The sequence below is a fragment of the Pteropus medius genome, unplaced genomic scaffold (genome assembly GCF_902729225.1).
Source record: "Pteropus medius unplaced genomic scaffold, Ma_sr-lr_union100, whole genome shotgun sequence".
NCBI lineage: Eukaryota > Metazoa > Chordata > Mammalia > Chiroptera > Pteropodidae > Pteropus > Pteropus medius.
Window position 1 is genome coordinate 50,080,836 of NW_024349800.1, and position 26,175 is coordinate 50,107,010.

General features: G+C 45.7%; 1 protein-coding gene across 3 annotated transcripts in view; it reads left to right on the top strand.

Annotated features, from left to right (window-relative positions):
• Positions 1-26,175, top strand: part of CIB4 (calcium and integrin binding family member 4) — a 104,312-nt gene that overhangs the window by 52,852 nt on the left and 25,285 nt on the right. For all 3 annotated transcript variants that reach the window (XM_039887609.1, XM_039887610.1, XM_039887611.1), the window contains one exon: positions 24,054-24,195. In XM_039887609.1, the coding sequence (XP_039743543.1) occupies positions 24,054-24,195 (142 nt within the window). The remainder of the gene's footprint in view (positions 1-24,053; positions 24,196-26,175) is intronic.

Genomic DNA, 26,175 nt, shown 5'->3' on the forward strand with positions numbered 1-26,175 from the left:
CTGGCCTCTTTCCACCGTCCACTCTGGGGTTCCTGATGACAGGTGCTCTGTGCACAGCCCAGCCTTTACTACATACTATCTCAGCATCAGCTCCGTACAAGCACAAAAAGGTTCGGAAACCTGCCTGGGGTGTCAGGAGGCCCTCCAGCTGTGGCTCCCGAAGTTTCAACTCCATCTTGTTTTCCATCTATCCCCAATTTTTCTGAGCCTTTCGGAAGCCTGCTTATAGGCTAGGCCTATCTGCTTAGAGCAGCTTGCCAAGAACTCACTCCCAAGGCTTTCAGCACGAGAGGTCCTCATGTTTATTCAGCCTTTCGAGAAATCTCCAAAGTAGGAGGGGCAGGGATGGGAGTGTATTTTTTAATTATTTATGTAGTTAGTTAGTTTTTTAAGTCAAAATTACTCAAGCCTGCCAAGAGTCACGTTGCCTTGTGAGGATTACTCTCATCTCCCTTTTCAGCTCTCGGCTGATTTTTGCTATTTGCTTCCATATCTCTTGTATTGCCCCCTTCGTGACATCTCAGCCTTGAACTTCCCCCCGGAGAAGGGGTTTAGCTCTCCCCACACCTTAGGCCCATCCTGCACATTGCTCCCTCCCCCTGCCCTCCCAATGTAGTTGTATAATAATATGGGTCATAGCAGTATTCATTGTTACATTGTCATGGCTGCATATGATATTCAGAGCTGAGCCATGAAATAGACTAGGGTTATGTTTTCCTTTGGTTATAACTATGGTTATGTTGTCTTTCCTGGTATAATCATTGTTTTTGCTTAGTTTTCTGTGTGACGTCGACACAAACCTCTGCCGATTCTCTAAATCTCCTCTAAAGGCATTCAGAAATGAGATCTTTCCTATATATTCAATTTTCTTGGAAAGGTTTCTCTCGGAGCCTCCACTAACTTGCTCTAATCAGGGCCACTCGCCCTCTGAGCCTGGTACATGTTGTCTTTCGGGGATCTCCTTTCACAATCATCCAGATTTCTTTTCGCCTCTCCCTTGGATCTGCCTTTTTCCGCCTTCCTCTCTCTCTCTGTTTACTCCCTTGTTCTGGTGGAGCACATCCTCTCGAAGCATCCTGATAAAGGGTACGCGAAGGTAAATGTTTCGACACCTTACATATCTGAAAATTGCTTTATTCTCCCCTCACACTGAATTGAGAGTTTGGATGGAATTGAATTATAGGTTGGACATCAATTTTCTTCAGAATTTGGACAGCATCACTCTATTGCATTTTAACCTTTATTGTTGTTATTGAGAAGTCCAAAGCCTTTCTATTTCTTGGTCTTTTTGGTGACTTGTTTTTTTGGCTTTTTTTTTTTTTTGTGACCTGTTTTTTTTGTTGTTGTTGTTTTGTTTTATTTTTCTTTTTAAAAAAACCTGTAGACTCTTCTCTTCGACCCTAGTATTCTGAAATTTTCAAGGGTGTAAATTGGTGAGGGTCCTTTCCTCCACGTACTGGGCAAACATTGGTCCCATTTGGTGGAAACCGTCCTTCAGTTCAAGAACATGTCAATGAGTTCTTCCTCCGATAATTTCTCCCCTCTGTCTTCTTTCTTCTCTCCTTCTGGAACTCGAATATCCTGATGCACATCCTGCGCTGGTCCTTTACTTTTCATCTCTTCTCTCCTACTTTTCGTGTTCATCTCTTTGCTCTTCCTTAGTTTTTCACTTTCGCCATCATGCTTTTGATTTCCAAGAGCACGTTTTTATTCTCTGCTTATTCCTTTTTTTAAAAATAGCATCCTCTCCTTTTTCCCGGATTCAATGCCTTCTCTGATCTTTTCTCCAAGGTGCTTTTTTACACTAGCTTGTTTGGGTCTCCATCTTTCCTGTCGGCAGGCTTCCTTGGATGTCACAGTATTGTGTCTAACTCATCAAATAAGAGCTTCGTGTGTGTGTGTGTGTGTGTGTGTGTGTGTATGTGTGTGTGTGTGTGTTATTGTGTGGGTGGAGCTGCTAAAAAGCTGTTTCAAAGCTCGAGTCCCTGGGTGGGGTTTATCAGCTGGAGCTTTCCTGGAGCGTGAGCAGAAGGGGCCATTTCTTGAGGACACTCTAGAGGAGACAGGAGTAGCATCCTGGCTGCCAGTACTTGAGCTGAGTCGGGAAAGAGGGCTGGTAGAGTCTCAGACTTCAGCGTGTGTGTATTTATTTATTCTCTAGTTCTCAAACGTGGCTGATGTCCCCAGAGCAGAAAGCCTCTGTTATACTCATCCCAGAGAACAGCCTTCGAATCTTCTGCAGGGGTTGAGGAAGGGCAATCACCCCTCAGCATTGAGTGGCGGGGGGAGGTCTAGAACTCCAACTGTTTTTCAAGACTTTCAATCAATCCTCTTTTTAGCCGACCTCTATTTCCAGTGCGACCTGGTGCTTCCAGTTGCAGAGCTTTTAGAAGGTTCTGGGATGTAGAACAGGTTGAAAATAAACTTTTCCCACTGCCGATTCAGGGCCCTGCCCTCTCGTGTCTGCTGGGTCACTTACCACTCATTCATCTGCTTCCCATGCGTGTCACTGTGTATCTGCTGCTGTTCTCGTGTGTTCTCTCTGTTTTTGTAGGTCATGCCTCTAAAGACTCCCTTTACTTTACTTTTACTGGGTGTCAGAAGGGAAGGAGAATAGATGCAAATGTTTAACCCGTCATCTGTATGACGAATAAGACCTGTATTCCTGATGTTCAGTAAAACATCTCAAAACCCCTCTCTCTTCTTGTTGCTGTCTCAGAATCTTCTGCACAGACAGCAGCTGCTCACTGGCCCCCTCCACCTCAGACTTTTCTCTTGTTCTCTCCACTCCCAACTTCCAAAATGTTCCATTTGGCTGGGGACCTCAGAGCCTTGCTCCCATGCTTTCCTGTCCCCACACCATGCTTCAGCCCAGCAATACTGCTCTCTAGGCGTCCCCTCCTTCCCCAAGGACCCCTGGGAAATGTCACTTCTTGTCCTATTGATGATTGGAGGGAAATTCCCATGGATAAAAGACGTTTTTTATTTGAGTCTGATGAATAGGGGTCCTCACACCTGGTACTCATTCATTCACCCCATAAGTAGTTACTATGAATTTCCTATGCACTGTGAACCGAATGAGGTCTTGGGACCTTATAAGGCCTTTTCTCAGGAAATTCAGTGTTAAGAACAAATGGGAGAATCACAAAACTTGGAGCTTTTCAGAGCTCAGATTCTTGACTCCAGCCAAACGCTGGGGCCCAGAGAGGCTCACCCAGGCTACCTAGTGGGCACGGTCCTTCCTAGAGAGATCCAGCGTGAGACACCTTGGTCATGCTCTATCAGCAATCCCTCCCCACTTCTTAGGATGCTGAGTGGCTTCTGGGGCAGCCAGGCCGGTCTGGGCACAGAACCCCTCCTTGAGGGCCCCAGAAGGACCTCTCTAGTGCTGCCCTAAGGCTGAGCCAGGACAGCACTTGGCCCTCTGACACCTGCACTAATTCATGGCAGCCCTCAGCTGGCTGAGTTATTATCCACGTTGACAGCTGGGGAGGCAGGTCAAAGGGGATAAGCAATCAGTCCAGTGAAAACTTCACTATTACAAATGCTTGTCTTGCTTCGTCTTGCAGAGTCCTGGGCTAGAAGGAGTCCCAGAGGCCTTTGGGGTCCTGAACCCCTTTTACATGGGTGATGGCACACCTAGAGAGACTCTGAATCTGCCTGTTCATCTGAGAAGAGGTTGGGTTGGGAAGGGAGGCAGTGCCTGGACTCCAGGGATCGTCCCGTACATTTTTTGATCAACTTGGTCAGAGCCTTTTCATGGCCACCACCTCACTCCCAAGGGTGGACAGGCCTTGACAGATGAAGAAACCGAGGCCCAAAGAACGGACACGACTATATAAAGTCACAGGGCCCATCAGAGGCTGAGCTGAGGTGTCTCCCACTCCAGCCTGAACTGTTTCTATTTCCACCACATCCTGAGGAAACTCCATTTGAGGTTTGATCCCTGGTGAGGAGCCGGCCTGCCCACTCCTAACATTCACCTCTTGGCTCCCATGAGCTCGGAACACTCCTCTGAGCCCACTGTATTCAGCCAGAGGGCAGAAAATTGAGCACGAAGGGAAGGCAGCGAGCGTGCTGGGAGGGATACCTTTGATCGCCCATAGCCCAGACCAGGACAGCTGGACCCAGTGATAATCCTCATGCTGTATTTAGGCCACTGTCTGGTCCCCTCCCTCACACTCACTCTCCCTGGCTTGCTAAAAATAGAAGCAGATTGCTCGGTTATAGCAATTCTACTTTCCAGCCCCAAACATCCACTGCCATTAGTCATATGCTTCATGGTTGCAAGCCCCTGTTCATGCTCTGCCTCGTATGACTCTCACAGCAGGTCTGTAAAGCACAGTGGTATTTCCCAATTCTACAGATGGGGAAATTGAGTGTGTGAGAAGTTAAAAGCTCTATGCAAAGCTACAGAATGGCAAAAATACATTTGCACCCAAGACCTGTTCATTCTTCTCCATACTTTTCCATCTTCTGGGAAAGATGAATGGTCACTAAGCAGGTGACATGTGTGTGTACATGTCTACATGTGTGTACATGTATGAAACAGGGGGAGGAAGAAGGATAGGAAGAAGCTGTGGCCTGGACAGTTGGTGACGTGACTGAGAGGGAATGGCTTTTCCCCTCTTTAGCTAGGACGCCCGCCCGAGCCCATGTGTGTTTTGGGGAGGCCTGTACTTAGGTCCACTCAATATGGGCGCGCCCCTCCCAGAGCCTGACCTCTCAGGCTCCTGCGCCAGGCCTGGGGATTATCTGATTCCCAAGACCCCAAGCCAGGACCCACCGCTAGTGCCTGAGCAGGACAAAAGTTCCACTGAGAAAGGAAGAGAGAACAAAGGACAAGGCTTGCCCAGCCTTCCAGGATCCCAACCCATGGCCCCACCTCACAGGGCCTGAGGGTGCTCTGAGCCTTTCATCTCTGAGAGACCCATCCCTCTTCCCAAAATAAATACTTGGGCTGACCCAGTGCCTCCCCTAATGGAGCTAGTAACTTTAGCTCCCACTCACCCAGGGCTGCAGGCGTGGCCACCTCAATCTACTCAGCAGAGTTAGGCCAGCTGGCCTTCCTGTCCCACACTCCCAGCCTGCTCTGCAATCTGTGCTGTGCCTGGCACTGTGCTGGGGTGTTGCACACACATCATCTCATTTAATCCTCAAAGTAACCCAATGAGAAGGGAGTTATTATCCTCATTCGCAGCTAGGGAGCTTGTCCACATCACACAACTGATGAAAAGCAGCAGAGTCTCAACCTCTAGCAGCACCCCTCCCCCACCCCCCACCCTCCAGTGGGAGGGTCCTGATTCCTTGATGCAGAGTCAGAGCTGGGAGGGCAATTTGGCAGCTGGCTCCCTGCATTTTCTAGCATCATTAGAGCTTTTTCTGACAACTTCATCAGTTAGCAGGGCTCAGAATTGGCAAAAATCCTTATTTAGACATTCAGCCAAAGAATTAAGAAGTGGTTGGTTTCAGATAAAGCTCAGTGGTGTAGGACGCAGTCTCTGCTCTGAGCCACAAAAAGATGGGACCACGGCCTCCAGCCTTGGCCAAGCTACTAACACCAGCAGCCTCGAGCACGTCACAGCTTTTCTCTGGGCCTCGGTTTCCTCTTATTCCAAATGGGCGTGTCATGCCTCCCACACAGGTAGTTAGGAAAGCCTGAAAGGGGGGTGAGAGCTCTGAGTTCCAGTTTTAGCTTTTCCCTCCTCCGGATGATTGGTCTTGGGCTGATTCTTTCCTTTCTCTTGGCCTCAACTTTCTACCTGGACTCCAGGACAAGGCACAGATGACCTGTGGCTCTAAGCTGGGGGGATGGGTGTGGAGGGAGTGTGTGGGGATGGCCAAGGGCAGCCCCCTTCCCCAGTGCATCCTGGGTGGGAGGTTCTGTACCCTGCAGTGGCTGCCTATGCACGATACCTCTAGAAAGGGATGATGCATGGGACTCCCGACTACTCGCCTGGGTGTGATTTGCTCAACTCAAATTTTGTATTGTTATCTCAGGGCGGAAACTGGAGAGGTGTTTTGTTTTCGTTTGTACAGAGCTTGAGCATTCTCCTGCCACCTCACACGTTACACCTTATCGACCCTCTTAACAATCTCGCTCTGCTATTGCCTTTGGTTCACGCAGGGGGACATTCACGCAGGGGGACATTCACACAGGGGAACATTTAGGCAATCTGCCCACAGTTTCCCAGCTGATACTCGGGAAGGGCCAGAATTCAACCAGGACCATTGACCACAAGTCCAGCTCCCCTTGCCACACTTCTACTTCTTGAGAAGTATTTCTCATTCAGCCAAACCTACCCAGGCCTTTGATGGATTCTGTCAATGATTCATGATTTCTCTGAAAGCTCCCAAGAGTGCAATATATTACCCTTGCTTGGAGCGCACGAGAGGCTGATTGCCGTGAAAGGAGAGTAGACTCTAGAGCCAGATGGGCCTGAGTCAGAACGCTTCGGGATGGGTCATTCAGTTCCTCGGCCTCGGCTTCCTCACCCTTCTCACGGGAATGACAAGTCCCCTTTACAGAGCTGCGTCAGGATTCAGTGAGACGTGCGTCCCAGCCTGCTCTCGGTGCACACACCGTGTCATCGCTCTTCCCTGTGAGAGGGACCAGGAGCTCAAGGCAAGAAGGGCTGGCTCCAGTGCCGGCTGAGGAAGTGGAGGCTCCAGCAGACGGAGGGGTTGTCTGGCAGCAGAGCCCGCAGTGACAAGGCTGGGTTCCCACGGTGCCCTGGCCCCACTGGGGTCCGCCCGCTGGGAAACGTTCGTGCAGGCAGAGGTGAGAAGTGAACCCGGGCTTCCTTCCAGAGGCGGTGCCTCCTCCCCTGCTGCAGATGACACTGACCGGATCATTTAAAAAGTACTGCGCACACCCGAATTCCCCAGCGGCTCCGAGGGAACGGGCTGCAGAGGGCTTGGGGACATGCTTGTCCAGCACCCTGGTCCCAGTCCTGCGCTCTCAGAGTACAAGATAAACAAACCCCATCTCAGATTTTCAAGAGCCCTGGTCCCCAGGGCCTTCCTCGGCCTGCTGGCTCGAGGCTTTATTCCACTCATGTCTTTTCTGATAACTTCATCTGTGCCCCCAGAGACCTCGGACTTGTTTAAAAATAGAGAAATAAACAACATTGTTCCTGAAGTGCCCCCTCCCGCCTTTGGGCCTCCTAACGAGGTGCTGGCCGGGCTGGTCGGGGCTCTGTTCCCAAGATTTTCGATCCTCTGCAGGCTCTGGCATGCTGCCCCCTCCGCGGGGACTATACGCTCTGTAGCTTTGAAGGGCTTCCCATGAGCCTGGTGTCGGGGCGCGGGGAGTGGAGTGTGCTGCCTGCCTGGAGCTGTAGGCCGCTGGGGCTCCAGGCAGCTGGGATGCGGGGACACGTTCGCCCAGGCCCAAAAGGCTAGGCCAAGCTCAACACCGGCCCGACCACAGAAGGGCCTGTGGGGGAACCGTCTTCTTCTCTTAGTTCGAATGGCGTGACAGGCCCCTTCTGTGTGCTGGACATGGATGAGTCCCCCAGAACTCAGCCCCTCCAGTCTCTCACGCTCATTAGGCTTGACGTTGGAAGTCCTGGACTGGAGTTTGCAGTTTGTATATGACCTCAGTTTTCCTTGTCGAAAAAATGGACCTCACGATAGCCGTCCTGCCCACCTCAGAGGGTTTTCCTGAAGACTGGATGAGGAGATGGATGGGAACAAACTAAAATGCTCCGGGAAGAAGAATGGGATTTCGGGCAGCATTCATACAGTAGCAGCATGGGGGTGGGGTGGCTGTGTCCAGAAGCGAGCAGGGTACCCTGCTAGCCCCCAGGCTACTAGAGGGACCCAGAGCAACAGCACTGAGAAGACAGCTAAGAAATGAGGGAGTTCTGCCTCAGGGAAGAACGGGAAGGACAAAACCCTCTTTACAGATTTGCTGGTGGGTGGAAGAGGAGTTTGATTTGGCCCAAGGGGAGCACTAAGGCGAGTGAGAGACGGTGACGCTGGGGTTCATTTCAGTTGCCCCCAGGCTAAGCAGTCTTGGAAGCAAGACTAGGCTCCCATTCAGAGAGCAAGGTCCTTGTCCCTGAGCCAGGCTGAATGCAGCGCAGGGGTGTCAGGCTTCGGGGGCGAGGGCCCACTTGCCCAGGAATTAGAAGCAGAAACTCGGAGCAGAGGTGATCAATGTCCATCCATCTGCTGAAAGTCCCTGTGTCCTGAGTCTCAGCCAGGCTCTGGGAGAGGGGTCACCCTCCTGCTTCTTTCTGCCTGAGGTCAAGTGCCAGAGGATGTGCTCCCAGCAGGCCAACCCAATATCAAGGGGGACTGACAAGTGTCCTGACCAAGACACCACCTCGCAAGCAGCAGAAAAGGCAATGACCAGAAATGCGTTCTTTTTGGCCATGGCTGGAGCACCTATTTCATCCTGACTCCTGGCCCCTGTTGACCCAGAGCCCCTCTCTTGTCCTGTACCCCTTAAATGCCCCCAGGACTCAAGAGGCCCCCTTTTAGAAGGCTAGTCATGGAGCAGCTGGCAAGCAGCTCTGAATCACGGACTGGTTGGTTCCTCCTCTGCACTCGTGGCCAGCTGCGTCTGCTGTCTCTCCTGGGAAAATGACCTCTGGGAACAGGGAGACTTGCCAGGAGAAGCGAGGCTGCCCATCAGGGCCAGGCAATTGAGATGGCCCTGCCTTCATCCTCAAGTGCCATCCTTCTTAGAGAGACCTCTGAGCCAGTAGGGACCCTGGGGAGAAAGAGAGGCTGGGACTAAAGTAGGGAGGAGGCAAGAGAATTAAAAATGTTAAATCAAGCTACGTTTAGAGACTGCAATATGCTGATCAGCCCTGCAGCCAGGCCAGGAGGACACCTGCAGAACAAAGGAAGATTTCTGCTGGAATCGCTAACAGCCCATTCCCCACACCTGCGACGGGTAACAGGCACCAAGAGTCATTCCCTATGGCTAAAACCACCGAGAACCTCTGGATTAAAGGCTGGTAACTGCCAGCAGGCCTTTTACTTTACACATTCTTACCTTTTCAGTTACAGACCCCTCCCCTTCCTCACTGTATGTCTATATCAAAGGAAATGGGTTAACAAAGTCTTTTAAACCATAGCTCACAAGAACTGAATAATGATATATAAGCTGAATTCCCTGAACACTCAGGGTCCCTCTCAGAGCCTTTACTCTGTCTCACTCTCTGTCTGAGAGGAGACGACACTCTGTGGAGTGTGGCCCCTTTTCTGATAAACTTTCCTTTTGACTCTAGCTTTGGCGTGTGTGCGGAATTCTTTCTTCACTCTCCACCAAAAGACCCTCTTCTTCTCTTGGTACAGGGCTTGGTCTCCCCATCACTTGGGGAAATTTGCCCCGTCCTGCATCAGGACCACTGCGTCTCGCCAGACATGCAAACCAAGAGGAGAGGACAGCAGGATAAGGGAGCCGATGGTGCTTTAAAAACCCGGTAGAATTATCAGAAAAATGCTCACTAGCTGCTAGTTAGCAGCCTCTGCGGCTATGTACTTTGAATGTATCTGGAAAGGCACAGACACAGACCATGAGATGAACTGCGGCCTTTTTCCACTGACTTTCATCCTCATCGAGTGTTTCCTGCCAGGCCTTGCAGGAGAAGTGCAGCCCCCAGAATCTCACTGGGTCTGGGAGCCGAGTCCAGCTCTGCCTGGGGCCCAGCCCTTGCTCTGCAGATTGCAAAGCAGAAAAGAGATGCAAAAACTCTTGCTTCCCACTCACCAGGAACGAAAGCTTGTTTGCTTGCTTAGCAAATTGTCTCTGGAGCATACTTTCTTTTTTTACTTACTTTTTATTTATTGTTAAAATAGCACGTCAGCATTAAAATACATTTTCTAAAAGTAATTCTTTAGCATCCAACCAACCACCCTAACAGAAGTTGTCACTTTGCTATTTTCTTTTGCCACGTTTTTCCCCTATGCACATTTTATTTTACATCACTGTAGACAGAAACATAATTTTATTTTGTGCTTTTTTCCCCATTAGGCGTTAATGTTTTTTCGTGCTGCTACACACTCTGTGTAATTATCTTTTTAATGGTCGCGTAATTGCATCGTGTTCTGATTTACTAAACCACCCTCTCAATGCCGGACACTAACGCTGTTTCCAGTTTTGGAATTTCTTATTTTGCTGCTATAAATAGTTTTGCAATAAACATCTTTACATTTTATTTTCTTCATTTTTAAAAATTATTTTCTTAGTTTAGATTTCCAGGTTCTCCTTGGAGGCATTAGAAAGACAGGGCCATCCGCATTTTGAATTATAGAACCATTAAAATGACAATAATACTGACTATATGGCAACAGAGAAAAACATTTATGCCTTGAGGAGGGGGAAAAAAGCACAAAAAAACCTGGGCTCTTATATATCTTCAGTCCAAGTCACTGATAAAAGATAAGGCCATGTGACACGTTACTAGAGACCTTTCTTCAAGTCGACATAGATGCATAAAGGTCATTGCGCATGTGGCTTCTCAGTAGACACTTGTGCGTGTGTTGTGCCTGAGCTGCAGGGGCTCTAGCCAGAACCCCTGGGCTGCATCAGCTCTCCCAGCTTCTCCTGCTGACTTTGTGGCCAGCTCCAGCCCCGGGCCTCCTCCTCCCATACTGCCATTCATTTGGTACCATCCTGGAGGGAGCTGCTGTGGACCAGGGTACAGAATTCCACATCGTTCCTGTGACCCAGCATTGGCTCACTCTGCCACCCCCACCCCCCGCTGTCCCGGCAAATGCCAGGAATCACAGGACACTTTTCACTCCTCTCCTTGGTTCTCCTTGAGCTGGCATCGCCACCAATCATAGCACGTTCCTTGGCACTCAGCCTAGACCCGCCTGCACACCAGGAGCCCGACACCTCCGGATGCATTTTTTTGCCCCCATGTTGATGCAGCATCTTCCTGGAACATACTCTAAGCAAAGAGCTCGTGTCTGAGGATCAGGCTGACCTGGGATCAAGTTCCTGCTCTCGGTCTTATTTAGTTATTTAACCTCTGTGCTCTTCAGTTTTCTTTATACGATGAACTTACTGAAATCTACCTTTTGGGTGAACGTAAAGAATGAATGGTGATAGCACAAGCGACTGTGGCTGGAACAGTACCCGATATATAGTAAGTGTTTAGCAAGCTCCAGTTCCTCTCCTTCCTGCCTATCCTCCTTGGGACCAAGAGAAAGCATACATATGATTCAGGTGTGGCGCCTAAGAGGTCTGGGCCGGCAGTAGGCACTTACTGAATGCCTAGGTAATGATGAATCATGGCTGGCTGGTGGGGCCCTTAGCAGTCAAGGGCAGCCTGATGAGGTCGGTGTTCTGTTTTCAGGATATAGGGGAAAGACAAGAATAGGAATTGTGGTGGTGAGGCGGGGGGTTCAAAAGTTCAATAATCTAAAATGTCGGGGACTGAAACAGTTTGGACTTTGTAGTGTTTAAAGTCACTGAAGAGAGAGAGAGCGTGAGCGAAGCATGTGCTCTTGGTGACTGAGTTGTGGTGTGAGCGCATTTCAATTTATATCAGTTGATGCAAAGTGAAGGGAGAAATAGATCAACTGTTGTTGCTTAGATGTGCTGATAAAAGAGAAATTGTTGTCTTTGAGGCAAAGATATACATCCTACAGAGTTCACAGAAGAACATGTTCCCAGGATGCCCTAGGGTGGGTGTCCCCAAACAGCTGCAAAGCAGCCCCGACACCATCTGAGAAGCCCTCCTGCTTAAAGACAGGAAAGCAGCTTATAAACAGCAGGCTGGAAACAGGAGGCCCTGCTGCTCCCGTGAGAAGCGGAGGAGCTCGGTCCTGGGCAGTTCCCTAAGCTGTCCCGTGCTTGGGCTGCCCTGGGTGACCTCATCACGTTAGTCACAGTTTCCTGCTTTGCACAAACTGCCTTTAAAGTACAGGTACAGGCTGTGTTTTAACAGTTTTTATATGGGCTGTTCGAAACGTTGTTTGCTTTTTCCACAGAAGACATGTATAAACTGTTGTTAGGCACCCAGCCTGAGCCACAAGTAGATGCTGCTCATGGGGCAACAGCATTAAAATGGAGAAAGCAATACTCGGGGAGAACAAAATGCATCTGGGGAACTTCTTGCCCCGAAAAATTAAGTCGAAATAGCTGTGAACTGCCTTCCCTCTGATTCTGTGCCCTGCGGGAGCACAGAGCTCTCCCTCATTCTTCTGTTCTTTTATTTGGGGCAGGAGCGGGGCGGAGAGAGCCTGTGAGGGACAAGGAAGAGGGGCTCTTATGTCTCCCTGTGTCCCTTCTGCCTCTTCTCCTGCAAGTCTGCCTCGCTTCCTAGGAACCTGAACCAAACCCTGACCTCTTCACTGATTTCCACAAAACTCCATTCATGCCAAACCCCGTATGCGCTTGGGTGGAGTTGGCTCTGCTGAAGGTTAGGCTGGGGGTAGGTGGGTCTCAGGAAGAAGCCCATCTTGGAACATTTGTATCCACCTCCTCGGGGAGCTCCAGGGGCCCCCACTTCTCCCTCCTCCACTGGGCAGAGAGCTCCTCTCTCCGTCCCAGTCTCCAGGAGCAGAAGGGTCTTTCCACTCGCTCATAAGTCCCATCTCCCCAGATGCAGGGTTTTTTTTTTCTTTTTCTCATTCTCCTCGTCATTCGATAAAACAACAAAGCTGTAGGATTGAACCAGAGTCATTCATTCAACAGCAGCTCTTTATTCGGTGCTCCGGGAGCAGCGGTTTTCATCAGACTGGCTAGTGCGGTCAGTGGGAACATTTCCTAAATAAATCTGACAGAAATTGGAAGCGGGAAGTGAGAGGGGAGGCAGCGAAAGGACATGTTTGTAGGAGCGACAGTTTGTCACAGGCGGAAAATTGACTGTGGGCAATGACAGAGAGAAAGAGGGAGGGCCCCATGCGGGTTGGGGTGATGTAACCCGCCTGCCTCTGCAGGGCCTGGCCGTAGGCTGTGGGATTGGAGGGATGCATGGAGGAGGGGAGCTGGGGAAGCAGAAGGAAGCTTTGTGATGTGTCTGTTTGAAACCAATGTTTTCAGGTTGGGCGTTTGCCCTGGGGTGAGGCTAGAAGTTGCCAATGCTGTACACCATCTCCTCCTGCGTAGCCCATGTCTTTGCTGGGTAAGAGGCTGTGTCCTGGAGGGACAGTGGGTGTGTGTGTGCAGCATCTGATGTCATGTCTCTGCCATTTGTTACCATTGTGACTTTGACTAGGTTGCTTAGTGTCGTCTAAGGTTTGGCTACATAAAAACCACCTGGGCAGCTTGCTAAGACACAGATTCTTGGGCCCCACCCCTCAAGGTGCTGCTCAGAAAGCCCAGGGTGGGATTAAGTGAATTTTGATTAAAGGTCTCTGTGGGACTCAGACACACAGCTGGTGTGTTAGCTTCTCTGTGATTCACTGTCCTCAGCTGCAAAAAGAAGTTATGCACTCACACGTCAACCCCCTTCATACCCGCTTCTCGCTTTCCTGAGAGTCCCCTGCAGATTTCACAGGGAGGTGGTGCCTCTGGCTACAGTCAGCAGCTGAACCTGAGGAAATGCTGGGCTACAGGTACCCACTGGAGCCAGACTGACATTTCTGCTGTCTACTGGCAGGCAGGGTGAGCTCTTGGCAACATGTTTGCCCAGGTAACAACTCTACTTGGGAGTTCGGTTTATTGCTCTGTGGGTGCCTGGGTTGCTGGCGATGCTAATGGGAAGACAGTGAATTTAAGGTGTGGGATTACTAATGGCAGCTATGCTGACTGAGGGCCTGCCAGTGCCAGGAGTTTTGCAAATATGATTTCGTTCAATCCCCGTAAACACCCATGAGCAAAATGATGATTCTGCCTATTTTTACAGATGAGAAAAAGAAGAAGCTCAATGATCTACCCAGGGTCACACAGCTTTCTTTTGTGCTTACTCTTGTTACCTGGGAATATAATATTGTTTAATGTGCTGTCAGACACTGTAGAATTGATCCCAAGCTGTTAAAACCGATAACATATAAATGCAAATATACTTATCTATAATATGAGCAAATTTTGTTTCTTCTGTAATAGATTCGATAAACAAGTGAGGGGATAATTGGTCTTTTTGGTTCCTTTTTTTCTTCTATTTCTTTTTTGTCTGGGCAAGTTGTACTACTGAAAAATTGAGACTGTCTAAATCTCAAAAGCTGCAAGATAGCAAAACCTCGTAGATGTCGAATAAAAACTTATTATACTAACTTTTTAGAGTCAGCCTGACTTCAGAGCCTCTGCCCCTTCCACTGCCCACCTCCAGCATCCCTAAGCACAATGCTGGGCTCCTGGGCCACCCCTGAAAACTCAGGCCTGCAGTCCCCTGAGCTTCTCTGTACTAATAGGTAGCTCTTCTGGAAGATTCATCGGGACAATACCAGGCCTAGGTACCCACAGGCCTAGAATCTGAGGAGAGATTGCTTTGGTGGGTCTGAGCCAGGTTCAGGCCACATGGTCCCGTGGATGTTTAATAATATTTAACGTTTTTACTGCCTTTCTTCTCTACTTGTTCCATTAGCTATCCGCCTTCAGCTGCCGGCAGGACACATCCTCAGCCTGTCCCTGCCAACCCATCTGTCACTAGAAGACAGCTCCTACACGGGCCTCTCTGTTTTTAGACTTCAGGAAGGTTGAACATCTAAAAGACAGAGACCATTCCTTTCTTATAAACAACTGGTGGGAAGGATGCCTCTGGGGCCTGGCCAATTGAGGGGGTGCGTTCACCTAAGTGCATTTCTTATCCCTCATGCTACCTGCCTGATCTGCCCTTGGCTCTACCGTTTCTCTGTTCCCTGGTTGGTTTCTCCTTCCGGGCATTTTGTCGGTCCTACCTTCCAGTAACATTACCCTGTCCTAGCTCTTGTCATTTCATTTTGCTTGTACTAAATTCAGAGACTTCTACTCTGCCTGTATCTGAAGACACTTCTGTCAATGCCCAGGCCGAGTATACACAGAGGGCAGAGGTGGTGCCTCCATCATTTGGGGGCTCCACGACCTCGTTCAGTGCCGGCACACAGTAACTTGCCTTATGCATTTGCTACAAGGATTCGAAGTTCAGGTTACGTGCATGTCTTTCATCCCTAGCTGAAGAAGCCACCTCTTTCAGCTCTGCTGATTGTTCTCTGAGCAGCAGCCAACTGGCAGGGGCATGGGACACAGGGTACTAATGCTTCAAACCCTGTGATTTTAAGACATTTTCTTGGAAAAAATTAATATCCGATGGAGTCAAAAGTGCACTGTATACAAAACACTGTATTAGGAGTTTGCATCCTCCTTCATAGGGCTTTAGTTTCCTCTCTTTGCAAAACAGCATGGAAGTATCTATCCTGTCACACCCTCAAGACAGTCATAGTCTAACCCAATGCCTTGCACATAGTAGGTGCTCAGTTCTGTTGGGTTGGAGAACTGACTGAATGACTTCAACTCAACACTGCCACCTTCTGGTCGAGTTACTCCAGTGTTGAAGGATGACTGGGTCCAGACTGAGAACTAGGGATGACTCCTGGGCAATGGGGTTGAAGGAAGAGACGCTTTCCCTAAAGGGACATCACTCTCATCTGTTCTCTGTTCAGCCCAGAAGCTCCATACAACTCTAATTTCCAAGCCACCACCCCTAGTGACAAGTTCTTTCATGTCCTCGGGGACAGCCACTTTCGAAATGCAAGTAGCCCAGGAGCACAGAGTCGGAATGGACACTGCCACCCAAGAGACCTGAATGCCTGACTCTCTTTTCCCCCAGTGACCAACTCCCACCAGCTCAATGCTTTTCCTGTAGAACACACTGCTTTCACCGAATACCACACATTTTGATATGTTGTGTTTTCATTTTCATTTAGTTCGTTAGTTTCTAATTTCCTTGTGATTTCTCTGACTTTGAGAGTTTTCACGATATCTTTCTGTTATTGATTTCTAATTTCATTTGGTTGAGGTCAGAGAACATCCTTTGGATGATTTAGATCTTCTTAAATTTACTGAGACCTGCTTTATAACCCAGCAGATAGTCTATCTTCCTAAATGTTCCAGGGGCACTTGGAAAAAAATGTGCGTATTACTGTGTTGGGTAGAGTATTCAATAAAATGTCAAGTTGGTTGATAGTCTTTTTGTCTTTTATATTTCTAAAAATTTTTCGTTTTACTCATATCAAGTATTGACAGAGGGATGTCGAAATCTCCAGCTATGTATATGGATTTGTCTCTTTGAAAGGATTTAAAATAAGAAAAAGAGATCTTTTTATATTTACTCACATATTTATCATTTCTGATATTCTTCATTATTTTGTGTAGATCTAAGTTTCCTTCTGGTATTTTCTTTCTCCCTAAAGAATTTCTTTTAATATTTTTTGTAGCTCTGGTCTGCTGCTAATGAATTTACTCAGCTTTTGTTTGTATGGGGGAGAAAAAGTCTTTTGCCCTTAGGTTTGAAAGATATTTTTGCTGGGTATAGAAAATAGGATGAGAGCTTATATTATTTCAGAGAGTTAAAAATATTGCTCCATTGTCTTTTGGCTTGCTTAGTTTCCGACAAGAAATCTGGTGTCACTTTTGTCTTCATTCCTCTCTATATATGTGTGTCCCCACCTCTTCTGACTTCTGGAAAGTATTTTCTTTTTACTGTTGGTTTATAGCAATTTGATTATGCTGTGCCATGGAGTGGTTTTCTCCAAATTGCTTCTGTTTGGATTTTGCTGAGTTTCTTGAATCTATGAATTTATAGTTTTTTTCTCATCATGCTTTTCTCTACTTTCTTAAACATATATACTGTATTTATAATTGTTGTTTCAATATTTGTGCCCACTTATCCTATCAGTCATGTTATTTTTGTGTCTGTCCCTATCAATTGACTTTTCTACTAGTTTTTTTTATTATTTTCCTACTTTTTGCATGACTGGTAATTTTTTATTGGCTGCTAAACATTGTAATTTTGATATTTTTAGGTGCTCAGTTTTGTTATATTCATTTAAATGTTATTAGGTTTTATTCTTGGATGTAGTTTTGTTACTTGGAATGAGTTTAATCTTTTTAAGGCTTGCTTTCAAGATTTATTAAGGCAAGTATTGTATACCTTTCTTACATAACCATGGTACATTTATCAAAACTAATAATAAATTAAAATCAGTGGAACACTACTAACTAAATTACAGATTTGTTTGGATCTCATCAGTTCTCTCACTTACAGTTTTCATCTGTTCTAGCGTCCACTCCAGGATCCCACATTGCACTCAGTCTTCATATTTCCTAGTGTCCTCTAATCGGTGAGAGCATCTCTATAACAGCCTATCATAATTTTAGGGAGAGCACTGGCCAGGTATTTCTGTAGAGCATCCCATGTGCCTATCTACTAAATCTACTACCACCTATTAAACAAGCCCTCCTTTACCCCCACTCCATTGCAATGTGATCTGTGTCTTAAATCAGATTGCCATATACGTGTGGGTCTGTTTCTAGATTTCTGTTATGGACATTGGTCTATTCGTCTTGACACCAATATCACACTGTATTGATTACTAACGCTTTACATAGATCTTGATCTAGTAGTGTAAGTACTTCAGCCTTGTTCCTCTCAGGATTACCTTGGCTGTTCTTGGCCCTTTATATTTTCCTATCAGCTTGTCAATTTCCACAAAAACATCAGCTAGAAGGTTTTAACTAGAATCATATTAACTCTGCAGAGCGATTTAGGAAGCATCAACATCTAAAAAGTGTTGAACTTTCCAATCTCTAAATATGGTGTATCTGAGGGAAATTTTTAAAGCCACTAAAACGCAAAAGGTTTTGTTACATCCTTCTCACGGAACAAGGGATCTGCTCACCCAATCTTGCACAACTATGAGGGGTCTTTCAGGCAGCACTTCACTCAGTGAGCACCTGCCTCAGTAACCTGAGGCCTCCATTCAGGACCTAGGAGGGGCTGACCTCTTATGTACCCCTCCCACTAGACAACTCCATCCACTCCTTTCCTTGACAGGTGCTTTCCATCCATTTAAAAAATTTTAAATATAAACATTAATCATATCATTTAAAAAAGAGTTCATAGACAAAATGAACAAAAATAAAGCATTATTCAAAAATAACAAACACTAAAAGTTAAGAAAGCATCATTAGCAACGAGAAATTTAAAATGAAATAGTACTGTTTGATCTTTTTTAACAAAATGAGATCTTAAAAATCAAAGTGCGTCAATGATGTCATTACTGAGTCACTAGCGTATTTTTGTGTGAATTTTTTCCAGCAACTGTAAAAAGCTCTTTTTGACTATGCGCTAGTTGGATAAATGGTGAGGAGATATTTTTAAGCTAAGTCCAAATATTTTCTTTCTGACTTTCATCTTCAAATCAAATCTCTTGTTCAATAACTTTGAGAAGATCTTTAAAAAAAACTCAGTTTTTTGGCAGGGACTGCAATTTTTTTATTGTCAACAAACTGTGGTTTCTGTTTCCAAAAAAAAAAATCCCCAGCATTTGAGTTTATTTTCATCTTCTTTAGTTTTAGCATGCGTAGATGGAGATTGCACTACTGAGTTACCTGTATAAATTTCTACACTGACATGTTTATATTCTTTTGTTCAGAACGCCTTCACACTAGGGTACATGCTATTCTTCAAAGGAAAATGTTGCTTTGTCAATTGTCATCTTCTTCCTCCTCTGGAAGATTGAAGACTTCTAAATGAGTGTGAAATTTAATGCAGATTATAGCTTCCTGGATAGGTCCCAAAATTTATTGGTTCAGATTTCAGATCGTTAGAGTAATAGTCACAAAAATCTGGAATATAGTAAACTGGAACTGTGATCACTGATGAGCCTCACTCCCTCCCCTGCCTCTTCCCAGCTGTTCCGTCTGCTGGTGGCTGGACTGGAGCCGGGGACATCGGCTGAGCTGGCGTTAGCTCAGGATAGACAGCAGGGCGAGGCAAGGAGGCAGCATCTCTTAGGCCCTTAGAAACTCTCCCTGTGGCACAGATGGGGTTTCTTTGCATGGAGCTGCACCTGTGCAAACGACGCCTCATCATAGGGCCAGTCTTTGCTCTGGGATCTCACTCCCCGAAGTGATGAAGCAGGAAGCCTGGGGAGAGGGAAGCTGCCATTGTGGGAACAGAGACAGACCCAGGTGCCCTCCAGGCCTCACAGGGAACTGCACCAGCCACCCCTGGGCCTAAGGCATGGAAACAGCTCTGGTGACCTGGCCCTCTCAGGAACAGCGTCCCCCACCCCTCACTCCGGCTCCTCTGCCAGTTCCCCCAGCGCGATGGCTCCAGGTGGCCTTGACCTTGTCCTCTTGGCTTTTCCCTCCCACAGCATTTGCTTCAATCCTCCTCCAGTGTTTCTCACATTTGTATCAACAGTCACTACCCACCGGACACAGAGCTCTCATAGGCGGGAGCCACTTCTTTTGACTTAAATCAAGGCTCTGTTTTTGCACCTTGTGTCAAAAAAAATTTTTTTTAATTAAAGTACGAATTTTAAGAGGATTCCATTTCCAAAATTTCCCCCATTTTAATGGTCACATGTTCTGCCTTCATTACCACCTTTTTCTTTGATGATTATTTGCCACAAGTCACCGTGGTGGAAACAGTGCTGGGTAGACTTAGGAGATCTGGGTCTTAGGCGGAGTGACCTTGGACAAGTCACTCTCCTTCCCCAGGGCCACATTTTCATATCTGTGATCTGAGGGGGTTAGTCTAGGTCAGAGACAGCCAGACACTTTTAATCATGTATCCCCAGCAATAAAAAATGTGGGACGTGTACCCATAATATACACATATTTATTTATAAAGTATGTTCCTTTACTACAATACCAAGATGTTAACATATAAACATGCAAAACAAAAAATTAAAAACTAAAGATTATAAAAATGTTTTAAGAATAAATTTTCTTTTTTTATGTACAATAAAATTTCCTCCTCTCACAATTTTATTGTTTGCTTATAATCGATAACAACAGTGTAAGGGAAAGCAATGTGATTGGATGTACTTCACTATTCTTTGAATCTTGCTTTCACACTTTGAGATAGAGCCGTTTAGAGGTCTGGTTCTAGTTAGGTTTCTTTTTAATGGCTGTCATAGCTGATCCAAAGAGAAGGATGTATCATTGGCTGTATTAAATTATGGCACTCATTATCAATCCTTTCCACCAATTAAAGGCTTTTTATTGAAATTAAGATGGTAGATGTTCATTTTCTCGTATGTCAGTCAGTGGCTCTTTACAAGCTAAATGGAAAACATTGCATTTTTGTATTTTTAACAAATGGACTCATAATCCACTGACACTCTTCATTTGGATGATTTTTCAAACAGATTAGAAAAATATGTTTCGAATATTTTCAGGTATGTAGCTACAAGCATTTTTATAAGTGACATGTTTTCAACAACAAAAAAATCTCATTTTCAAAATATTCTCTCCAAAGCATGAGTTTCTTTGGAAAAGAAAAGACTTTCTTACTCATTGTTAAAATGAATCACCTTTACCTTGAAGAGTCAGAAGAATTTGAGTTCTTTTTTTTTTTTTTTGGCAGCTATCCACTAGGCAGCCAACTGCCAACCGCCACTTGTCATCATAAAATGCTCACCATATTCGAAACACTCATCTTTTTGTACAAGAAACGCATATAGCTCCTCTTTAAGTTGGATGGTTAATTTTATGTGCTCTGCCGAGAGAGAACCAAGCAAACCTCAAGTGGTTCAAAAGATTTTCATAGTTACTTCCCTCTGATTACAAATCATTATATAAGTTGTACTATATTTTAAACTCAAAAAAAAAAACAACTAACCATGTCAGTGCATCCTGTGGTACTCCGTGTACTTCTGGGTTTAATTCTTGACAGCAGCAGTCTGCAGGAAATTTCACAGGGAACTAGTTTTACAGTTTCACGTCCGCTCACCCTACCCTTTCACCATGGAGCAGCCACTCCATCAGTGACTGTACTCAGACAATTTTCCCCATAAATGATATTTGTATTAAAGAAGCAATGTACTGTTCAGTCCATATCACCTCTTTCCCTTAGTGCCTCCCAGAAACGTGGTTCTTCGTGTATTTCATTACTGAAATGGAATCTCGGAAAAACGTGTTGGAATCATCTGTATTTTTTTTCCCAACTATTTAGCAAACCTTTAACAGTGTGAAATTTGTTCTTAATGCTTATTTCTCTACATCTTCAGCAATATGTTCTACACATCTTCCAACAGTATCTGTGGTCACCATGTTGTGTTCTAGGTACTGTTCCCAGCAGCTACTACACCAACTGCCCCCTTCCCCAATTCTATAAGACAAGATGTGTGTGTGTGTGTGTGTGTGTGTGTGTGTGTGTGTGTGTGTCTAGAGATAAGAGTCATGTGACATGGGTCTAAGTGAAGGGAGTGGATTGGCTTCTTGGCAATCATCCCCCCACCCACCTCACTACCAGCCAAACCAAGTAATGGGGGTGGTCCCCAGGGAAGGGAAGATTGGTGCCTCACTCCCTGGTTGGCTATGTTCACAGGCAGTGAGCTCGTTGATCTGCCTTGTACTTGTCTGAGTGTAGGACAAGAAAATTGAAGCTGGTACTTGTTCTGTCTGACTGGATTCTCAATGGTTTCTATCTCATAGAAGAGAACGTGTGTTTCAAGTAGGAGAGATACCTACCCTGACTTTTTCTTGTTGTTCACTTGCATTTGCATTTCAGGCATTATCTTCAGTTGTGGTTTCCTTGCAGCAATCTTGTTAAGCCACCTATCCATTTGTGAGAGTTAATTGAGTTAAAATTTGACAAAGTAATCTGTAAAGCCACTTAGCTAGGTACATGTGACCTGGAACACATCACAGTAGATAACTCTTATTAGCATTCATCTGAGACAGTCAAACCCAGCATTTCTGGGCAGGGGGAGGGGGAGTGAAAAGATGGAGGAACCGGAGAGAGCAGGAGCTTGTTTGGAGGTTCTAGCAGGGCAACCCAGATTCTGCTGGACCCTGGCCACTCCTATATATACACATACATATATGAGATTAACCCTGTCACCTGGGGATCTTATTTACACCTTAGATTCCTGGGAGTATTAGTTCGCTAAGGCTGCATAACAAAGTACCACAACGATGTGACTTAAACAACAGAAATGTATTGTCTTCCAGTTCTGGAGGCCAGAAATCCGAGGTCAAGGCATCGGCAGGATTGATTCTTTCTGAGGCTGTGAGGGAGAATCTGTTCCTTGCGTCTCTCCTAGCTTCTGGTGGATTTCCAGCAATCTTTGGCGTTCCTAAGCATCACCCCAATATCTGTCTTGTAGAAGCATTACCCCAATCTCTGCTTTCATCTTCACATGCTGTTCTCCTTGTGTGTGTGTCTCTGTGTCCAAATTTTACCCCAGACCTTCTAAAACAGGATCTCTGAGGGTGGGAGTTCACAATTCATGTTTTTTAACAAGGACCTCAGGTAACTTGTATGCTCATTAGAGTTTGAGAGCTACCTGGCCATGTTAGGTGACACAGAATGTTCTCTTTCCTACCTCAAATGCGTAGGAATACCAAATAAAATTAAACCATAGATTTTAATATGTAGCTGAGCTTAAGAGAAATGAAAGATAAATTTTCATGTGCCAAAAATGAAGAAATCAGAACCAGAAAGCTAAGCTTTGGCTAATGCTGGGGCAATCCTAAGGAGTGTTAGATAAAAGAATATAGGTCCTTAGAGGCTGGGGCTGGAGTTCAAATGTCCATGAGGGAGGCGATAGAGCCATTGAGTGCTTGCAGCAGAGGAGCTAACCCTTTCGCACAAGGCCTGAAGAGATACCTCGTCAGTGAAAAGGGGACTAGAAAAATCAACCAGAGATTTGTTTCATCTAATTAAAAATTTGGAAGGTTGAGGAACTATTGGCCATTAGATCATCTGTGTGAATTCATGGAATCAAATACCTTTATTAGCTGAAGTGCATTGAAGGGAAGGGAATTTTGGTTGGGGGTGAGGGAGGGATTGGGGTCATTTTAGAACAGCAGAGCAAAGCTGGAGTCTGATAAAATCTGACATAAGGCGGGTGAGTTTAGAACAGGCTATGGCTGGGACCCTGAGCAACTGGGGGCTGGGAAAGTCATGGTAGATTAGGGGCACAGAAAATGGGAGGAGGGGTGTGCCAAAGATGAACGTGCTACTTTTAAAGATTTCAAAGATTGTTCTGTGCAGTTTCCCTTTTAACTCTCATTAGATCTGCCCGTCTCCTCCACCCCACAGCCCACCCAACCTCCTGTTCCTGGGGGCTGGAGGACAGTAACAAGGCAGCATTAGTAAGGTGCCTCTGAGCTGGAAGGGAAGTGGCTGGGGTGTTTGCTCAGAACTTTGTGGTGCCAATGTCAGAAGGGTCCTCTCATGCATAACCCTGGCCAGGCCTAGGTTCGGGAAACTAGGAGTCCCTAAAATCACATGACCCTTCTTTATGTGGGGCTCTAATTTGAGAAACAGTTTAGTTTAAAAGTGAAAATTGTTAATATCTGTAGTAGTTAGGTAACAACTAATAGTTACCATTTGTCGAGAGGTATTTATCAGTCACTAGCAACTTTAAAACCATCCCGTTTAATCCTCATAACAAACCGATTAGGTAGATATAGTATTACCCACCCTACTTTGTAGATGAGAAAGCTTAGCCTCTGGGGGATTATGTCATTTGTCAAAACTAAGGTCACTCACTAGCAAATAGTGAAGCTAGGACTTAAACCCAGGTAGGTCTAACCTCTATATCAGTATGTTGACAGTGGTTAACACTGGGGAATGGATTACGAAAATTTTTTGCCCCATTCTTTACGCAATTTTTTGTATTCTCCAAGTTTTACACATAAAACGGAGAAAAATTAGTAGCCGTCAAAAAAAGAATAACACAACGAAAAATGCGCCTTTGGAAGGTGTGTGCGGGAGGAGCTGAGGTGATCTTAAGCACGATTCCTCATCCCAGGTACCGTCTATCACACCCAGGGTCCTGGCTCGCTGACTTAGCATCTCCTCCAGTAGTTAGGTTATTTCCTTCTCAAACTCAGGACACTGTACTTTGGGAAGATGACGGAGGCCCAGGGAGGCACAAACCTGACATTGAAACTTCTTCCTCCCCCTCTTCCCTACCCACAGGTCAACCCCTTCAGAGACCGAATCTGCAGAGTGTTCTCCCACAACGACGTGTTCTCCTTTGAGGACGTGCTGGGCATGGCGTCTGTGTTCAGTGAGCAGGCCTGCCCCAGCCTGAAGATCGAGTATGCCTTCCGCATCTACGGTGGGTGCTGGGGGAGATTGAGTGATGAGGGCAGAAGTGCCATAGAGCAAATGCCACATCTGGAATCCATCAACATTAATGCACTGGCGGGAGACTATTAACTGGGGTTTACTTGGGTATTTAAAGATATTATCGTGTTTCTCAAAAACTGTAGATTTTTTTTAAAAAGGATTGAGAACTACTATTCCAATAGATTGATACATTCTCTTCCATGTCATCAGAGGCAAAAGGAGCCATTGGTGTTGATATTTCATGGTTGTGCAGGCAGGCGAGAGGTAGATAGATGGGTGGATAGATAGAGACTACATTATGAGTATAAAGAAGTTACGCTTATTTCACAGAATTTAAGAGATTGAACACTGAAACTAACTCAGCCATTAAATGGCTGAGCAAACTTGGGCAAATCATTTCACTTTTTTAAATGAAAGGGGTTGAGAGAGATCATCTCTGAGGTCCTATGACATTTTTCGGTCTCTGATTTTGTCTCGGGTAGCCATAAGGCCCTGCAAAACTAACCCATGTTCTTAGCAAAGCTGGGATGCCTGGAATTCTCAAAAGGAATCAAAAGGAAAGGAAAGAAAGAAATCTTGGGAAGCCTTCAGACAGACCGTGTGCACGGCTTTACGCTCATTGTGACAATTCCTGAACCCCAAAGGACTTGTTCTTTTAAGCTTCTATATTTCAGAATCTCACGTGCCTTCTCTTCCTGCCAGCTCCTCCCCTGTCTCCACGCCGTAGAAGTCAGCTTATTCTTGCTTCACCCAAGAGACTAGGCTAGGATGGAGTGGAAGAGTTTTAAGCCAAATGGACCTGCGAGGACTCAGTTTTCTCATCTATAAAAAAGGACTTAATGATATTTTTGCTTCCCACATATCCTCAGGCTCAGTATCCAGTATAAACGCAAATGAAATCACAGATTCCTCAGCCGAGAATGGCTGAGTAAGCTCGGATCACACTGTCGCTTCCACAGATAGTGATCGTAAACCCTAAGTAAAATATAATAAGCAATTTCTTGATGGCACTGGAAAGCTACCCAAACCAGACGGGTTCTAGAGACAGCTGACACTTGGAAGAAGGAAGTGGTATTGCATGGTCCGTTCCCGCCACGTTTGTTGTTTGTTTGTTTTTGTTTGTTTAACTTTTTTTAGCCTGGAGGTGGGCTTCAGTGAGTGACATCATGCAGGTCTGACAGAAACTTTGCACTCTTTCTAACTTGAAGAATTTGAGAGTTTGGGGGGTACTTTTCCCCTGAAAAAATGAAAAGGAGAGAGTCTAGGAAAGAAGAAAGCCAGAAAAAGGGTGCCAGATTTTATGTATGAACCATGCCCAAGTCTCTTTCTGGCCTTTAAACCATATGTATAAAGGCAGACTCAAAACAGCTCAAGTAAGGATGAAAGAACTGGACTGTGATTTGAGCTGCCATTGCATGTTAACAAGGTCCCTATGGGACAGGGTTTGCAGTTTTGAGTCCCCCCAATTGTCTGCTAAAACCAAAAATTCAGCACTTTTTGAAGGAATATAACAGAATCTAGAATTACCACAACAAACTACTTACAATGTCCGAGAAACAATCCAAAACAGCTATTATAACCATGCCCGATGACGTAAAAGGAGCTGTGCTTACAATGAATGAAAAGACAAAAATTCTCAGCAGATAAATAGAAACTATAAGAAAGAATCAAATGAAAATATAGGACTGAAAAATAAAATATTCGAAATAAAAATCACTGGACAGACTTAACTGGAGAATCAAGATGACAGAGAAAAGAGTCAGAAAACTTGAAGCTAGATCAATGGTTACATAATCTAATCTGAAGAACAGAGACAAGTATCAAAAGAACAAATAACAGAGCCTCAGGGACATGTAGGACAACGGAAAGGTCTAACATATATTAAATTAGAGTCTCAAAAAGAGATGAGAGAAAGAACAGGGCAGAAAAGATGGTTGAAGAAATAATGGCCCCAAATGTCCTAAATTTG